Genomic DNA, 19,842 nt, shown 5'->3' with positions numbered 1-19,842 from the left:
ACACCATTACAATTCATATTGAGTCCAAACACACATTTTTCTCAAAGTTATCACATGCAATGCTACGTCCTTCTGAGAAACATATGAAAACAGCTGGTACAGGAAAAAACACAGCAAAATCAACAGCCACAGGACCAAAACCAAAAGTGCTACTCCATAACCGACAGAACCGTTCTCTACGGTTTCTGGTAAATCACTTGGTCGGGTTTTCTGCCCACATTACCAACTGTTGGTTCACCAGTCTACCAACTAGACAAATGCTGTTCACGTTCAGAGAGCACACACATTCATGATAATAGTCCACAGAGAATTTTTTGTTTGACCAACGATATTTCAGTTTATAATGATAAAACACAGAAAAGCAGCAAATCTCCTGTAACAAGACACTGTTCATATTTTTGCTTGAAAAACTATTTGACTTCATTAAATGATTAGCAAAAATAAAATTAAAAAAACTGTAAAACTGTTACAGCTCTATATAAAACATTTTGATCTATTTTTTCTGTGCCATTAGGGAAAAGTAAAAAGTAAAAAAGAAATCTTAATTCAAAGTTTATTTTTGAGCTTTGGATCAGTATGGGTGACAAATCATTTCAACTAACAGCTTTTTTCTTGATTTGAAATTCATTTGTCACATCTTAACATCTCTTGCTCCTCATCAGTATAACTGAAGATTTGCAGACATACTGCCATCCCTGAAGACCAAGCAGTTCAGTGCTTTACTGAAAATACAATAAAACAGAATGTAATCCTCATTCAAAACCCCGTTTATCAGACTCAGCCTCTTTAAAACCACAAGTGGATCTACGCAAAAAAGCAAATTCTCAACAGTAATCATAGTAATATCTCTGTTATCAACAAGGAGCTGAAGCTGGCAGAGGATCGTGGGAACGTTAAGAGTACATCAAGTTGCCTGTATAGGTGTCAAACCACAGGGCCAGTCAAACTGTTGTCATACACATACGCATTTAGTATATTACCCAGATAACAAGGCTGATTGGGGTGAGCAGTTCATTTCACACTCCACGCTAAGCAAAACTGCATGCCTGGCAATCAGTTTTTTCCTCTTTCAGTAAACTGCACTGACACACGCAAACGGCACTACAACTCACACTCGAGAAACCACAATCATGAGCTCCACCCTGTTTTAAAATAATCTGCTATGTTAGTGGCATCTAATTTTAATGCCTACCACCGGGTTGTACATGCAGAGTGCAGTATTTCATCTACTGAAATCAATACAGCAACATGCCCTCAATTCTGCCAGTTTATCTGTAGCTCTGCAGCTGTGCCCTATTCAGTCAACAAGCATGCATGCATGTCTGCATGTGTGTGAGTTTGTGTGTGTGTGTGTGTGTGTGTGAGTGTGTGTGAAGAAACAGGAGATTCAAAACATAAATTTAATTAATTATTGGTATATGACGAGTAAGAAAGAAGATGGATACATTGGTACAATTGGCATTTGCCCACTGCAAACAGCCTGCAGCCTGACCTTCTCTGAACCACTCACCCTCATAAACACATGCACGCACGCGCGCACACACACACACACACACACACACACACACACACACACACATAAAGGGAAGAGAGAGGAAGCAAGTTAGGGTGTGTCTAAAAACAACAGGCCAAGCAAACCACATATCATCGCTCTTACAACATAACCTTCATGTGTGCCTTCACACAAACATCAGACAAGCAGTTTGTGAACAATCATGTTATAAAATCTACCTAAAACTATACGGAGCATTAATGTGAAGTTTAGCCGTTAGTTGTTGCAGAGTGACTGATGGAAATGAGCCTGACGGACAGTTGCTGGAGCCTCAATGATAAGCTATAGCAGACGTCTCTCGTTCCCTCCGACAATTACTGAGTTAGAAAGCCTGTGACATCACAGTTTAGGCTGAAACACAGCAAAGGGCTGTGCTGTACTGTAAGCACCAGGACAGTGTTGTTCTATCTCCAAAAGAAGTTTTGCCAAACACATCCTTTCTGGTCATAGCATCCATAACAAGACATTCAAAAAGATGTATTGGAATCAGACATTTTTCACATTTCTATTAATCATTTCTGGTATCCACCAGCTGAATCCTGGGATCCCTATGATCCCTGTGAACCTGGGAGCTATGTTGTCGGGGGCAATAGCTCCTATAGGGACCAGACAAAGAGCGATTTGAAACCTCATGAATTGATGCAAACAGGGACAGAGTGCCTCACCCGGTATAGGGAGACCAGGGAGCGTCTGGTGGCTGGGCCTTAGCCCATGGGCTGTTATTCATATGGGCAGCACTCAGAGTTATACAACAATACTTAAGCTCATGTGGTATGGGCAACAAAGGTAGGTAGGCTGGTGAGAGAAGAAGATCTAATGTCAGGCTGGATTTTAGTCCCCTCAGACATGATTTTTCAGTGTACTGTTGATAGACACTGTTCAACACTGAACACTGATGTACACTGACTCCCAATGCAATGCACTCAGGAGGTACTGTTCACAGTCAGCTGCAAAAGTTGAAATACAAGGGCAGTCAAACAGCTCCAGGAAGATGTTAGCAAACAAACACAAAGGTGTGACAGCACTCAGAACTTCTGAAATCATTAACAACCAAATGTTGCTACATGATTTTTGAAAATTTTGTTTCTAGTGCAACATCAGAGGTAAGACTGATCTTCTCACCTTGAAGATAACATGAGAAGACAATCATTGATGTGAAATAGTAATGGGCGATAGAAACTATATGCAATATAAACGATACAAAATTGGCCTACAATAGAGATTTTAATTCTATTGCACATCACGATAATGCATGTTGATGACGCAATCTACCCGTGAAATTTAGAGCCACGAGCTGCAACTGGCTGCAACCAGTGTTGCCAACTTAGCGACTTTGTCACTATATTTAGCGAGTTTTCAGACCCCTCTTGCGACTCTTTTTCAAAAAAGCAACTAGCGACAAATCTAGCAACTTTTTCTGGTGTATTTGGAGACTTGTGGAGACTCTGACGTGAAAGCATGTATCGTTCAACGAGCAGCGGGTGCTGCCGTGGGACCGTCCCAAAGCACTCACAGGCGGCGTCCATTACAATTAAATGCACATGGCCAGTTATGCAAAGTGGGTGATGACGTCATTTAGAGACTTCTGGTGACTTTTAGGACAGCCAATAGTGACTTTCCTTACTGAGGAGTTGGCAACAGTGCTTTTTCTTTGTTAAAGTCTCTGCAGCTAGTATACTTGAACTTTATTTATCTGCAACATTATGTTGTATAATTACAGTTTTGCACAATAAATGTTCTCAAAACTACATACTACGTTTATTTCTTTCTTTTAAAAAAAATACATTTAGCAATTTGGCTTTCCTTAGGGTCTATGTAACCTGTTCTGAAATGGTTCTATTATAATTTATATATCGTGATATATATCGTTATCGCAAGAGGCTGCAATGTATATCGCAATATGGATTTTAGGCCATATCGGCCATCCCTAGAGTGAAACTTAATTAAAGCCAGTCCTGTATCAAAACACCAACATCCAAACAACTGACACAACTCACCATTGCCAAAATTAAACTCCATAAAAGCTTCAATGTGACAAAGTACAGCACACATTGCTCCTTGTCACTGCTGGTTAAGTGTTTGAATTGAGAAACTACAGAGAGTATACAGTGTGTGATGCAGTGCCCCAGCACATCCAAAAAGGCTTTACTCTTCTCAGTAGCCAATGACATTATTTCCTGTTGACAGATTAAGAAGAAATGAGTAATTCCTAGAATGGCACTTGGTATAGCTGGGTCGAACAGTCCCTTTTAAGTCACTCAAGTGTAATCTAATATCAAACTACATATATTTTAATTTGTTAGATCCAGATTGTTGTTTGGATCTGTATCAAGCTGTACTCGCTCATAGATACCAGCCACCTAAATACACCTGATTTCTTTTATCACGATACACTACATTGCCAAAAGTATTCACTCACCCATCCAAATAATTGAAATCAGGTGTTCCAATCACTTCCATGGCCACAGGTTTATAAAATCAAGCACCAAGGCATGCAGACTGTTTCTACAAACATTTGTGAAAGAATGGGTCGCTCTCAGGAGCTCAGTGAATTCCAGCGTGGTACTGTGATAGGATGCCACCTGTGCAACAAGTCCAGTCGTGAAATGTCCTTGCTCCTAAATATTCCACAGTCAACTGTCAGTGGTATTATAACAAAGTGGAAGCGATTGGGAACGACAGCAACTCAGCCACAAAGTGGTAGACCACGTAAAATGATGGAGCGGGGTCAGCGGATGCTGAGGTGCATAGTGTGCAGAGGTCGCCAACTTTTTGCAGAGTCAATTGCTACAGACCTCCAAACTTCATGTGGCCTTCAGATTAGCTCAAGAACAGTGCGTAGAGAGCTTCATGGAATGGGTTTCCATGGCCGAGCAGCTGCATCCAAGCCATACATCACCAAGTGCAATGCAAAGCGTCGGATGCAGGGGTGCAAAGCACGCCGCCACTGGACTCTAGAGCAGTGGAGATGCGTTCTCTGGAGTGACAATTCGCGCTTCACCCTCTGGCGATCTGATGGACGAGTCTGGGTTTGGCGGTTGCCGGGAGAACGGTACTTGTCTGACTGCATTGTGCCAAGTGTAAAGTTTGGTGGAGGGGGGATTATAGTGTGGGGTTGTTTTTCAGGAGCTGGGCTTGGCCCCTAAGTTCCAGTGAAAGGAACTCCCAACTTTGTGGGAACAGTTTGGGGATGGCCCCTTCCTGTTCCAACATGACTGTGCACCAGTGCACAAAGCAAGGTCTATAAAGACATGGATGAGAGAGTTTGGTGTGGATGAACTTGACTGGCCTGCACAGAGTCCTGACCTCAACCCAATAGAACACCTTTGGGATGAATTAGAACGGAGACTGAGAGCCAGGCCTTCTCGTCCAACATCAGTGTGTGACCTCACAAATGCGCTTCTGGAAGAATGGTCAAAAATTCCCATAAACACACTCCTAAACCTTGTGGAAAGCCTTCCCAGAAGAGTTGAAGCTGTAATAGCTGCAAAGGGTGGACCAATGTCATATTAAACCCTATGGATTAAGAATGGGATGTCACTTAAGTTCATATGTGAGTCAGGGCAGGTGAGCCAATACTTTTGGCAATATAGTGTACATGCCAAATTCCCTGAATTGTTAAAGACTGTAAATTCCTGGATCCATCCCTTTACCTGGATCAACACCAAACCGAGACCCAACCCCCATCCAAGTTTACTGGAAACCTTTTCAGGAGTTTTTTATATCCTGCTGACCGACCAACCGACCAACCAACCAACCAACCAACAAAGCAACCAAAGGACGTGTGAAAACATAACCTCATTGGCAGAGGTAATGATAGACTTTATACTTCTATTTTCGTGTCATACACACAAAGTGGCCAACCCTTACATGTATATATAACAAATTTCTGTCAGCGCTTCTCAAGTCACCCAAGGACACATTACCATACCAGATAAACGTTTAATACATAATGAATGACAATAACGATAATAACAAACAAAAACAAACAACAAGGATGGAATATATTACAAATGCACATGATGAAGCATCAGGGAAGGCTCATCTTGTAAGGGTCGTCCAAGTCTACCTTGATGTGAGGTAATTGTGGTGATTAATATGTTTCGTGTTTAGTCTTGTGCCATAATTGTAATTGCCATGATGGGTTCAAACTTATCAGGAGCCCAGGTATTATTATTTTGTTTTACTCTGTTAGTTTATTTTCTGCCAAATGTGATAAATGGGGGAGAGGAGAAAGGTCACGAGAGAGATGACGCGCGCGGCAGGTGGAGACAGTCAGAGTTTGGAGGACGTGGCCAGCAGGATTGTTTCGGTGAATGTCCATAGGAGAAATCCAACAGAAACCAAAAAAGGATTAAAAGACCACCGGATTACTGCGTGCCCACGATCCGGTTGCCAAATGGGCTGGGTGAGCTTTGCGTGGGTGAGCTTCTTTTTTGCATTAAGACTTGCGGCGGCTCGCCACATTTCCACCTGTCAAAGGTAGTTTTATTTTGATACTTTTCTTTCAGGACTAATTATTTCATGGACACTTTATGTTGGGATTTGGACATTTGAACTGTGGGGATTTTCGGGGTTATTGTGGGGTTTTTTGGCCAAATGTTTGTTTGTATTGGAGTGTGCCTCCCTTCTTTTGTTTGGTGTGTGCGTCCGGGTCGGACATAATTGAATTTATTTTCTGTTAATACAGTGTGAGAAATCAAACTTTCTGTGTTTTTGTTTCTTTATAATTTATTCCAACATTATCATAGGTGTAAAAGAGAGATTTGCGAAAATAGGACTTCGGTAATGGCGGCACGCTGAGTAGACGTGGTTCTCCTCGCTCTGTTGCTAATCTTGCAATTTACAAACTTTAAACATTCCTAACCGCTTCTAAAAGTAAACCAACTTGAGAGTAAAGGCACACTAAACGCGACATGTCAAGAAGAAGGAACAAAGACAGCCGGAGGGCTCGTTAACGACGAAAACGTGTCCGAAGCTAACCCTGAATTAGACGGCACCACAACACCTGCACAGGCAGGTAATATCGACAATACTGATAACATGACAAACCCCTCCACTGCGGACATCATGAAGGCTATATTGTCATTCAAACAAGACTTTCACACAGAAATGGCCGGGATGTTGGCCGAAATTAAGATCGTTCAATCTGATATTAAAGAATGCAGCGGCTGTATTTCTGAGGCAGAACAACGCATATCCACAGCCGAGGACACGATCAACAGGCTGGAGGCGGTCGTGGACAAGCTAGAGAAGAAAGCTAAATCTTTAGCTAACAAAGTGGATGACCTGGAGTGCAGAAGCCGTCATAATAATGTGCGTGTACTGGGAATACCTGAAAAAGAAGAAGGATCCGACCCCTGCTCGTACATGGAGAAATGGTTTGCGGACAATTTGGATATAACACCCCCAGTTCTGGAGAGAGCCCACCGCATAACGGGCCAGAATCCTGGCTCTGCGCCAAGAGCAATCATCGTGAAATGCTTGAACTACAAGGACAGAGAGGGCATCCTTAGGGCTGCGAGGGTGAAGAAAGAGGTGATATACAAAAACAACAAAGTAAGATTTCTCCCGGACCTGTCTGCAGAAGTCTATAAACAACAGCGACAATACGACGATGTGAGGAATCATCTTCCCCGCCAGACTGCTGCTGACCCATGCAGAGCGCACAACCATCTTTGACAAACCGACCAACGTGGATAAATACATCAGGGAGCTGGGAGAATCGGCACCAGGAGATTAACTAAGAGACTACCAGTCCACCACTACGGCCAAGGTATGGCAGGCTTACGCTGCCTACACTATGTCTAAGGTTCTTGAACTGAACTAATGTCTTACACCAAACTTTACGGATTAAAAGCACAAACGGACTCAAATACGCCCTACGAACATGTTGGTGTAGTTCACTGTAAGTAAGATGACAATGGAATATTTAAGTTTAGCAATCTGGGTTTCATCAATTTGATATGAGCCTCACTCTAGGTTTGTTTTTGTATTGTTTTGTTTTTTGTCTAATGTTTGAGTTAAACAACTTTCTAAGTTGGTATATGTGTATATATGAACATGTGCAGGCGCACAACTACGTTTGAAACCTTTAAAATCAGTCACAGTTTAAAAACTTAACAGACATAATATATTCAGAAGTTCATATCAGGAAAGGTAGGAATTAATCTTAAACCAACAAGCAACAACAGCGGGAGATTTAAGGTAAACAGAAGAATGGCTCCTCATCGTGATGTGGATCTATTCAGAGTATTAGAAGGAAGACGTTTAAGAAGGGTTAAGGGTTGCCCATGTGTTCAAGTTGGGCTTGTGTGTGTTTGGGGTGTTTGGGATGGGAAAACTCGCTCTCTTCATGTGCAGCATGGTACCAATTTTAGTTATTAAATTCAATGTCTTTTCATTATGTTCTTTTAAATATATGGAAACCTTAAACCTTGGATACTTTAATTGAATGTACTTCATGGAACTGTAGAGACCTGAACAAACCCATCAAAGTGAAACAGGTTATGAACAGGATCAAACAGTTAGGAGCTAAGATAGTATTCCTACAGGAAACGCATCTGGTAACTAATGAGACATCTAAGATAAAACATAGGTGGCCAGGGCATGTCATAGCATCCTCATATTCTACTAACGCCAGAGGTGTAATGACATTAATACATAAGTCTATTCCAATACAAATAGAAAGAGTAACCGAAGATCCCAATGGTAGATTTTTAATTATACAAGGTAGTCTCCTGTCAACACAGATTAATTTAATTAACGTATATGGACCAAACATTGACGATGTTAACTTTTATAATAACCTATTCCTGAGAATCTCAACACTGTCTGGTAAAAACATTATTGCTGGGGATTTTAATTGTGTCCTGGATCCAAGTAAAGATAGATCGACTGGAGTCGACAACACTCATATGAAGTCCAGAAAAGTAATACATCATTTTATAAAAGAACTTAATCTAGTGGATATATGGAGGCATTTGAACCCAACAGCGAAGGAGTTCTCCTGTTACTCTAGTACGTATAAATGTTACTCTAGAATAGATTACTTTCTGGTGTCAGCAGAACTCCTTTCCAATATTGGAGGCTGCCACTACAACAGCATAATCATCTCAGACCATGCAGTTATCTCTATGGTCTATGTGGAGCCCAAACTGGTTCGCCAACCCCGTAAGTGGAGATTTCAAACAAAATGGATGCAGGATTCAAAGTTCTTACAATTTTTAGGTGAACAAATTGACATGTATTTTGAGATTAATACATCCCAAACTTCTGCTACAATCAGGTGGGAAGCCTTTAAATCATTTATTAGGGGTCAGATTATAAGCTATATGAGCAGGCGATCAAGAGTCACAGGCAAAATGTAGGGAGTTGGAACTCCAAATTAAAATTCTTGAGAACAGGAGTTTTCAGGAGGGGCAAAGTGACAATGATGTGCACAAGCAGTTATTACTACTGAGAACTCAATATAATGAGATAACATCCAATAAGGCCGCTGCAAATTTAATGAGACTTCGACAAAATTATTACGATCAAGGGGAAAAACCTGGTAGGCTTCTTGCATGGCGCATTAAACAACAACAAACAGAGAGGACAATTATAAGGATAGAGGACGTGAATGGGAACGTCACTATCGAACCATTGGAAATTAACACAGCATTTAGAAACTTCTACGAAAATCTCTATAAATCAGAGTACAATATCAATATCGATACCCAGACCAAATTCTTAGACCAACTTAATATTCCAAAGATCTCTGAGGAAAGTAAGAATATATTAGACAAACAATTAAGTACAGCAGAAATTTCTGAAGCTATAGGTGCATTGAAGACAGGAAAAACAGCAGGACCGGACGGCCTTCCAATTGACTTATATAAACATTTCAAAGACAAATTGATAACCCCCTTATATGAGATGTATTTAGAATCCTACTGTAATGGCTACTTGCCTGATTCTATGAGAGAGGCTTTGATTATCCTGCTTCCAAAACCAGGGAAAACTAACACTAAATGTGAGAATATGCATCCTATAAGTTTAATAAACACAGACACAAAAATCCTCAGCAAAATTTTGGCAAAGAGGTTGGAGGGAGTACTTTCAAGCATTGTGGGGGACGATCAAAATGGTTTTATAAAGGGAAGACAAGGATTTCATAATGTAAGGCGTGCTCTTAACATTCTCTACAACCAGAAGGGAGAAAGGGATACGGCTTTTCTGCCACTTGATGCTGAAAAAGCCTTTGACAGAGTTGAATGGCGTTATCTCTTCGATGTCATCACCCGATCTAAACCTTTCAATATTACAAGAGGTTGTCCACAGGGGTTGCCTCTTTCCCCACTTTTATTCATACTAGCTATAGAACCATTAGCAATAGCAATTAGAACGAACAGGCAAATACAAGGAATTACAATTGGCAACAAAGATCACATAATAGCACTGTTCGCTGATGATGTAATTTTATTTTTAAAACAATTAGACACCTCCATACCTGCACTGTTAGATCTATTAGGCCTGTTCGGTGATATCTCTGGATACAAGCTGAACGCTTCAAAATCTTCACTTATGTTGCTTAATGAAAATGAGGGACAAAATCCTGATCAACATATATCTTCTTTTAAACTTTCAACTGGTTTTACCTATTTGGGCACTAAATTAGTACCTCAGTTACAAAATATATCACCAATAAACTATGAACCTGTATTAGACTCAGTATATAAATCTTTAGAAAGATGGATGTCATTGCCTATCTCTCTGATAGGCAAAATAATTATTTTAAAGATGAACATATTACCAAAATGTTTATATTTATTCCAAAATATTCCTTTGGCGCACCCTGACGGAATGTTTGAGAAAATATCACCAATCATCAGAAAATTTATATGGAATAAGAAATGTCCCAGAGTTCGCCTATCTCTGTTGTATCTTCCGTTTGACGCAGGGGGGTTGAAATGTCCAAACCTCTATTGGTACTACCTCGCAGCACAGCTGACCACTTTGAGATTCTATTTTTCTGATGTAAACAAGACCCCATGGATGGACATAGAAGCACAATATGTTCAGTTACCACTTAATTTATATTTGTACTCAGCTGAATTAAAATACCTAAGAGAGAATACAGTTCATCCTATAATATTGAATATGGTTAATGTGTGGTGCGAGGTAAAGAAACGCATGAAAATATTAAACTCCCTGTCACAATTTAGCCCAATCTGGGGTAATGTCTCATTTAAACCAGGCAAGCTGGATGCTGGGTTCAAATTATGGGCAAAGAAAGGGTTAAGTAAAATTTCTGATCTGTATAAGGAACATGTTTTATTGTCTTTTGAGGAAATTTCTTATATATATAATATCCCAAAAAAACATTTCTTCAAATATTTGCAGTTGCGAAGCTTTATTTCTGCTATGCAAAACAAGTCATTAGCAATTCCTGCACTTTCATCTTTAGAGGAAATTATTACTAACAATTGTATTAACAGAGGTTGGATTTCATTAATATACAACTGGCTAACATCCGGTTCTAATGAATCGGATGTAATATTACAGTGTCATTCATTGGATAACTATTCGCACTTGTACCTTACCTGCACTGTAATGAATGATGCAAAATAAAATAAAAACATTGTTCAAAGAAAAAAAGAGAGATTTGCTGTTTACTTTTGGGGGTTAAATTAGTTTTGGTCAGCCGGCAGTGTCCATTCACGGCATTTATTAGGTCCACCCGTTCCCTTAAAATTTGCATTTGTACTTTTCCTTTGTTGAGTTAATAATTGAGAGAGATTGTTACAATCTAAACAGGTGACTTTCAGTTTTGGCTCAAAAGAAGCAACACAAGTGCACTAGTGCAAACCCTGAAGGAGAGTATCCCAGAGGTTAGAGCCAGTTTGTCACCCACAGTGCAGAACCTGGAGAGCAGAATGGCATCAGAAGAACACAGTGCAGGGGTCGACAATATAAATGGCCCGGTGGCCCGGACGTACTTTTAAGACCGTCAGGGCCACCAGAAAGCTCCAAGCACTGGCCCGGTGGGGCCAGCATGGATTAAAGTTCTCCGTCGCTACGACGGATTTCCTTCATTCAAACTTAACAGAGGCGACTTGTGTGATCAATGTAGATCGGAGGAGAACAATTGGCTGATTTTTATTGACAGATTGTCACACTCTACAGCCAATTGTATCGTTAACAGCATGTGCGTGCCTGACCAATGACAGTGTAGTGACCCACACAGGGCGGGATCTCAACACAGAGCGGCGCTAAAGCTTAGCTAGCAAGGACTTGTTGCGCTGCTACGTTATCAATTGAGTTTAGTCAGCATGTGAGAACTCGTCTGACACGGAGAGTCTGCTGCTGTGTGCTACATGTGTGAAATAATAACTATAGTCTGGACTTTGTCTGCAGTGTATCCGTGTAAACGGCTTCATTCAGCGTCTCTCCCTCCCCTCTGGCACCGTGAGTTACCATGGTTACAGGAACGCCCTGAAACTTTATAATGATGATCAATAAGAAGTTTTTGGTTAGTTTGACTGTACAGAATCATGAATGTTGCCTGATTGTAGCTCAATGCTTAAATCTTGTATTATAACATATGGAACAAAGCCTCAGAGCTTCTTTGATTATTAACAGTATGCTAGTGATGACAGAAAGTGATAACCTGCCATCAGACTGACAAGGCTGCAAAATTTGCTGTTTGTATGATGTATTTTTCTGTTAAACGATAAGAGGCTCACTTTAAACAATATTATTAATAATAATAATTAATGATCATGATGATGAGAAGAAGAAGTAGAAGAACAGCGTACTGAAGTTCTGTAGATGGTTGATTATTTGAAAATTTCCCTTATTGTATACCCCTGCAGTGAATGAGTAGTTGTGTGGGAATGGAGAAGATGTGACAGGTAGGGAGATGCCAAGCCATGGAGACATTTATAAACAAGTGGAAGTACTTAAAAATAAATGAATAATTGAAGCAGTTGCTGAAGGGTAGAGGTGATGTGCTCCCAGGAAGGAGAGTGGCAGAAAACTCTTGCAGCTAAATTCAACAAGGTCATCCTCGATTGATTAACTAATGATTAATCTGCCCTCGCTCTACCCCTCCCGTCTACTGATGAATCCAGAAAATCCAGATCAAAGATTTAAATATGTTTTATATGATATGGGATTAAGCTTGGTTGAATTAAAGGGGTCTGTAAAGGCCTCAGCGGAGGTATGCACTCTACTGAGTGCTTTTCTTGTTCGTCTTTTTTCTGGTCACAGTCCATGAATACATACACACGTCCTTCCCTTTCATTCTTTAATATGTCTGTTTTACCCAGAAGGGTGGCGATTATGGGCATGTTGGTGAGGTGGTCATCACAATAAAAAGCTATCATTGTTATTGATATAATATTAATGTATCTTCTCACAAACACTTTTCCATCATTTATCTTTGTGAGAGTATGAATAATCGTAGTATGAGAATGGATTTCCTGAATGCGTATCTACTATTACACTGGCCAATACAATGCAAATGACAGAAAAGTCAGACACCTCACTGTTTTATACAACATCCATAAATTATTGATGTTATAAGGTTGTATTGTTTTTGAGATGTCACTCGTGTGTAGAGATCAAAGACACTGGCAAAGCAATATAGTAGATGAAATTAGCACAGAAGAAAGGCCAGACAGGTCAGACCAACATGTTTAACTTCCCTCAAACGTTACAGTTAGGGCTGAAAACAACAACAACAATAAACAAGTTGGCAGATTTCTCATGTCTTGACGATGCAAATCAACGGCCAGTTTTCTAACCAGAGGTGACGGCTGCTTATGTGACATCACAGTGATGAGGTCTATTATTATTATTTTTTTTTTCCCTGTTAAAAGGGCCTTTTTTTGGGGCAAGTTTTTCCTCACTCGAATCGAGGGTCGAAGGACAGAGGGTGTCGTCTCTGTACAGATTGTAAAGCCCTCTGAGGCAAACTGTGATTTGTGAATTTGGGCTATACAAATAAAATTTGATTTGATTTGATTTGATTATTAAGGTGTTAGTCATAGGCTATATGGGTTCATCTAAAAAGCTGTAACACAGTGTTGTTACCTGTCCTCTTTGCCTCTTCCCTCCCCCTAAAAGCCTGTATAGTGTGACACTCACCACTGGGTGGTTTGGGTCTTGGGGGAACACTTTTCTTGGGTGGCAGAGCTGGCGTGTCATTCTTTCTGCTGAATGGGTCATCCACAAACACTGACTGGAAAGAAAGAGTGAGCACTCAGCAGTAATGTCAATATATGTGATGGACAGTGACGTAATGTAATGCAGGTTATAGGAGATTTTAAACTTTAGATTTTAAATGTGATGAAGATTGCAAAAAGAAACAGTTCAACTAAACTGTTTTGTTAAAATAAAAACATACTAATAACGATGATGATACAATAATGTAAAAGTAAGACCTTTAATAACTGTACTATATTTGTGCCAATATGGCTTTTTATAAAGCACATTTTAGAGTTCCTTGACTGCAATGAGAGACTTTCGTGTGATACGTCAGTCTGACCAAAAACTGAGTTTTCAGCATGCGTTTTGGCCTCTGGTACCTTCTGGTAGTCTGGCAGCCAGCTGGCCCTGCCTTCAAAAGGGTCTCTGGGCTTCGACATGTGGCTGAAGTCTGCAAATCCAGCAGAGCTGTTAGTGCTGCCGCTGAACGAACTGCTGCCAAACGGGTCCAAAGTGCCAAACAGGTCTGAAAAAACAATCACATTTAGGGCATTTAGCAGATGCTTTTGTCCAAAGCGACTTACAATAAGTACATTTGTCACAAGAAAGAAACCACAACATATCACCGTTGATAAAGTAGAAAAGATAGAAACAATATTCAAGCCCTCTTCCGAGCAAAGTAGCTGCCATTTGTCAAGGATACCTTTCATTAGTGCTGTGATGTAAGTGCTAAAGGTAGGTGACTCTGCTGTCCTGACATTGGTCGGGAGTTCTTTCCACCACTGAGGTGCCAGAACAGAGAAGAGACATTTACAACGGTCAGTATTGTTGAGACCGCTCTGCTTATTTGTTTGTTGACTTAGATATGTGGTAAATTTTGGTCATTCCTCACTGGAATGGATGAGTACAGATATTAGATATATTCAGGTTCAATATGGTAAAAAGGTTGTATACAGGTACTGTAAGGTTCTACTTGACCCTAAAAAGAATTTTTGTTCCAGTATATTGTTTAATTCTATGTGGTTCCAGAGCAGTTACCTTGTTTAAATAATACTTGATGCTCCAGTGTGTTGAATTTACTGGCAACTAGTGGTGAGGTTGCAGACTGCAAACAAATAAACAGCCTGTCTCGCCCTCCCCTACAATGGCCGCTAAAACATGAAAAGCTAGTTTTAGATGTTTGGTTCGTCTGTTCTGGGCTACTGTAGAAACATGGCGGACTCTGTAGATGTAAAAGGCTCATTCAATGGTGACAAAAACACAATGATTATCAGTTTCAGGTGATTATACAGGAATGAAAAAATCATTATGAAAACTATATTTCATTTCCACAAATATAACTTTCTAATTATGTCCCTGAATAGCCCTGAATCCTACACACTGGACCTTTTAAGTATTTTGTCTGTAGAGGTTAATGATACCTCATAAATTGACAATTGACTCTCACTACATTTTGTTAAGACTGAATCAATTTTATTTGCTTCAAATAGCAAACTTTTAATATGTTACCTGCAGTCGAGTTATGAACTCATAGAGCCGACACCTTGGGAACCTACTTAGGGTCAGGTGTGTTGGGTGCGTAGGTGCGTTACTTAATCTACATTTGTGTGTGTGTGTAATGTCTATGGCAAAAAATAATTACATTTTTTTGGGCATGCACACCAAAATTGCTGAAATTCTGTCTACTGGCTTTGGAGGTACATGTTTCAGGATTCTTAGTGGCCCCTATGGGTTCAGCTCAAAGTACTTGAGTAGGTCTCTTCCCAAACACATCCAGAAGATATGTACCAAGATTTCTATTGATATGAGAAAGAGTTAACGAGCAATTACCCTTTTCCTGCTGAGTGAAGTTTTGCGGTAGATGGTGACAATCAACGTGCTGTATCGTAGTCAACTGGCCCAGTCTCAATGTCTTGAAGACATTTCGTCTCTCATCCAAGAGGCTTCCTCAGTTTTAACTAACTGTAGGGGAGTTTGTAAGCTTTGGTTGTTAAGCTGTCTGTTGAGGAAACTCAGTACTGCATTGTAGGTGGTTGATAAGTAATGTCTTAGGCCACCTCATCTGTTCAAAGACAGCCATTCCAGTTGGACAAAGATGGATTCTTTTACTCCTCTTTCAAACCATCTGTCTTCTCTGGCCAAGATGTTTACATTGGAACGACCGTCTTTGAGCAGAGTTCACACGTGTCCTTAATGACTCTGTAAGGACACTTCCACACAGAGTTTAAAAGCCTGCAACTCCTCTCCAGTTAGTTAGAACTGAAGAAGCCTCTTAGATGAGAGATGAACCCTCTTCAAGACACTGAAACAAGTCCAGTTGCCTACGATACAGCACCATGACTTGGATCACTGAGAACCTTCATTAACATGGTGACAATGTTTAACTACTGATCCTGCTCATTATACGCTGTGAGGAGTGAGGGCTGTCACTGAAATATTGAACATTTTTATTCTTTACAATCACAAATGCAAGACCTAACCAGAGCCAGTGTGAATGTTATGAAGCTGTATTTGTAGTAGTATTAACATTTCCAAGTTGGAAGTAAAAAAGTCTTAGTTGGGAAGTGAACTTACACAGAGTAAGTAAATGTGACACCTTTCCTTTCCAGCCATGGTTTTAATAGGCAAAACAACAAGGTAACCTTAGTCTGAACAAACAGTGATCTCAGTGTAGTGACAGGCTTTAGTTCCTCCAATCACTGAGGCATTCAGGTTGACCCACAGTGTGCATGCATTTGTATGGACTACATTAATATCCTGGATAAAATTAGATTTTTTTTGCAGCAGAGAACCAACAGCGGCTTGAAGGAGGTTCAGTGCATTGATTGACAGCAGACATGAATTCACTGAAGAGCTATGCCACCCAGGGGTTGAAATTAAGCTGTTTTACTCGCCAAATGCGAGTAATTTTTGTATTTGTCGAGTATCCTAGGCCTATAAACTATTTTTTCCCTCCACATTCCCGATTTAGCTACTCCATTATGTGGAGATTTCTTGTGGGGGGGCAGCCCCCAAGAAAAAAAACGAGGACGGAGGATGAATCGACCGACAGCGCCTCAGCCCCCACCTCGTCTCAGTCAAAACCGGCGAAATATGTTCGGAAATTTAATGAGAAGTGGAATTTCATGACGAAGGAGGGAAATAGCTTTGAGGGGGAACTCTCTGACTCTGACAGAGACTGAACTTGAAAAAAATGTGTGTTACGAATGAAGTGAAAAATGTTTCTGTATATATGCTGCTAATAAATATTGTGAAGAGAAGAGACACAATGCGATTACTATGATTGAAAATCAATTTAGACAGACATACGAAAAAGTAATTCTAACAAATGGCAATTTAATATTTTTGTCTGGTAAAAAATCTGTTTGTCTAGTAAAAATTTTCATCTACTCGCCAGTTGTCTGGTAAGCCAAAAACTTAGTTTCAACCCCTGATGCCACCACAACAACAACTCAACTATCACAAACATTACAAGTCTCTTATCTAACCTCAAAACAGGCTTGGGAAATGTGTCTACTAATTTGTCTAGTTTACCAAGGTACCAAAGTATACCGAGGTCACCATCCCTTTAATGTCTGTGGTTGTTTTAGGCCACTGTAGGCAATGTTGTACATCAGTGAGCAAGACTGCTTTATGGTAATTATAGATGTTGAAGAACACAAAGACCGACAGATTCCTCTCATTTTTGATATACCATATCAAATTAAATCATACCTGCTCCTTTTGGTTTAGGGTTGCTTGAAGAGAATGGGTCACTGCTTGTGAAGTGACTGGTTTGCTGCAAGAAGCATAAGAAGAATACTTAATAGTAAATTCACTCAAGCCACAGTTAGATTTATACATTATGTGACTGGAGTGTTTTTCCACCATCTATAATAAATATAAATTTTACATATCAACTTTTTTCTTGTTCATACTGTTTTCAAGTTGATGCCTAGGGATGGGCGATATGGCCTGAATCCATATTGCGATAAACATTGCAGCCTCTTGCGATAACGATATATATCACGATATATAAATTATAATAGAACCATTTCAGAACAGGTTACATAGACCCCAAGGAAGGCCAAACGGCTAAATGTATTTTTAAAAAAGAAAGATAGAAACGTAGTATGTAGTTTTGAGAACATTTATTGTGCAAAACTGTAATTATACAACATAATGTTGCAGATCAATAAAATTCAAGTACACTAGCTGCAGAGACTTTAACAAAGAGCAGCCGGTTGCAGCTCGTGGCTCTAATTTTCGCGGGTAGATTGCGTCATCAACATGCATTATCGCGATAGTGCAATAGAATTAAAATCTCTATTGTAGGCCAATTTTGTATATCGTTTCTATCGCCTATTACTAGTGATGCCTCAGCCTGCTCAGTCGTCCTTCCTGGATGAACATTCTTCACATATATTTTATATAATTTACTTTAATTTACTTCTTTATATTCTGTCAGAGAAATCTGTATACTGTTATATTGTTGTTCTGTTCTGGATTACGACAAGGTTTTTGTTTTTCATTTTGGAAGTTTTTCCTCACTCAAATCGAGGGTCTAAGGACAGAGGATGTCGTTCACTGTACAGATTGTAAAGCAGAATGATGCAATGTGATTGTGATTTTGGGCTATATTAATACAATTGATTTGATTTGATTTTAGTGAGATGCAGAAAAGGTGCTACCAGAAATCTCAAGTGCTAAAAGTTAGCATGAACATTTCGGGCCTTTGCAAAATGCAAGCCTCCAGTACCAAGGCACACTTATCCACATAATATGTAGTACAGTGTGGTGCCAAGTCTGTGCCACTCTTTTTGTTTTTTTTATCAATTACATGTTCTGGCCTTCAGTCTTCAACAAGTACCTTAGAGGGTAATGTGGCACTTTTACTAAAGGGGTCTGGTGTGGAGAAGGGATCAATCTTCGTGGTCTTCTTGAAGAAATCTTCTGACGAAGCCTTGAATGGATCCGTCTCTTTGAATGGGTCTCCTCCAAAAGGATCTGCAGCAGGAATGATGGACAACGTCAGCTGTTTTGTCTCACTGTAGTGTTTCTTTAACTTTTCATTAAGCAGGCAACAGATTGCATAGCAATTTCAAACAACAGATGCCAGTTTGTCAAAAATTAGTTCCTTAAGTAGCCTTTAAACATACTCAGCAGCAGTATCAATTTGTGATGGTGTAAGCCACTGTTTTTCCTAATGAGAGAGTTGAGATGCCAAACCTAGCAGCAGCTCTATGCTGGGCCTTGGAAACTGCTTGGATTTTGTGTCAAAGTGTCTGTGATAACTTTAAAGTGTCTAAATAAATATTTCAACCAGGACAAAGCCTTGAAATTCTTTTCACAGTGGATGACTTGGGAAGTGTCTCAAAGCCACAGTGAACCATGGTGGTGGAAGATTCAAGTCTGGGGCTGTTTTCAGACTCCTGCACAGACTCCAACCTAACCGAGGAGAAGCAACACTCCATTCTTCAGAGACAAGCTCCACCCTCTGTTGTGATCCTTATGGAGAAGGATTCATACTGCAGCAGGATAATGAGCCCAAACACACCTCAAAGCTTTCACACAACTACTGAAGACCAAGGAGTCCTGACTGTCATGGACTGTCCTCCACAGTCACCTGACCTCAACCACTTTCAACATTTATGGGGGGACTTGAAGACCGAGAAAACCAAACATTCTGTGACATCACGAGAAGTAGGTTTTAGAGTCCATGCAATTCAAGTACATGCTGTCATTAAAGCAAGAGGGAGAAAAACCAAATACTGAGATATTCTGACATTCATGGACATTTTTCAAGGGGTCAACTTTTAATAATACATTTGAAACAAATGCAAAACAGAAGTATTTTACTAGTGCTCAGACTCTGCTGTCCACTTACGTCTAAAGGAGAAAAATCATTCCTTTGAGGACAACGATGTAAACATCTTGGTCAGAGAAGACAGATGGTTTGAAAGAGTAAAAGAATCCATCTATGTCAAACTGGAACGGCTGTCTTTGAACAGAGGAGGTGGCCTATGACATTACTAATCACCCACCTACAATGCTGTACTGAGACTGTACAGACAGTTTAACAACCATTCACACCTGGACTCACCTAGCCCTAACAACCC

At 40.1% G+C, this 19,842-nt stretch overlaps 1 protein-coding gene across 10 annotated transcripts in view; it reads right to left on the bottom strand.

The window, feature by feature from the left end:
* The window catches only part of LOC311259134 (epidermal growth factor receptor substrate 15-like 1), a 100,699-nt gene that overhangs the window by 18,378 nt on the left and 62,479 nt on the right, over positions 1-19,842 (bottom strand). For all 10 annotated transcript variants that reach the window (XM_084356032.1, XM_084356025.1, XM_084356026.1 and 7 more), the window contains 4 exons: positions 18,594-18,730; positions 17,459-17,522; positions 14,125-14,270; positions 13,685-13,778 (listed from right to left, as the gene is read on the bottom strand). In XM_084356032.1, the coding sequence (XP_084212158.1) occupies positions 13,685-13,778; positions 14,125-14,270; positions 17,459-17,522; positions 18,594-18,730 (441 nt within the window). The remainder of the gene's footprint in view (positions 1-13,684; positions 13,779-14,124; positions 14,271-17,458; positions 17,523-18,593; positions 18,731-19,842) is intronic.

Source organism: Pagrus pagrus, assembly GCF_965226575.1.
Source record: "Pagrus pagrus genome assembly, chromosome: 6".
In the NCBI taxonomy this organism is placed as follows: domain Eukaryota; kingdom Metazoa; phylum Chordata; class Actinopteri; order Spariformes; family Sparidae; genus Pagrus; species Pagrus pagrus.
Note: the sequence above shows the minus strand (reverse complement) of the source record. Positions and strands in the feature narration are given on the sequence as shown.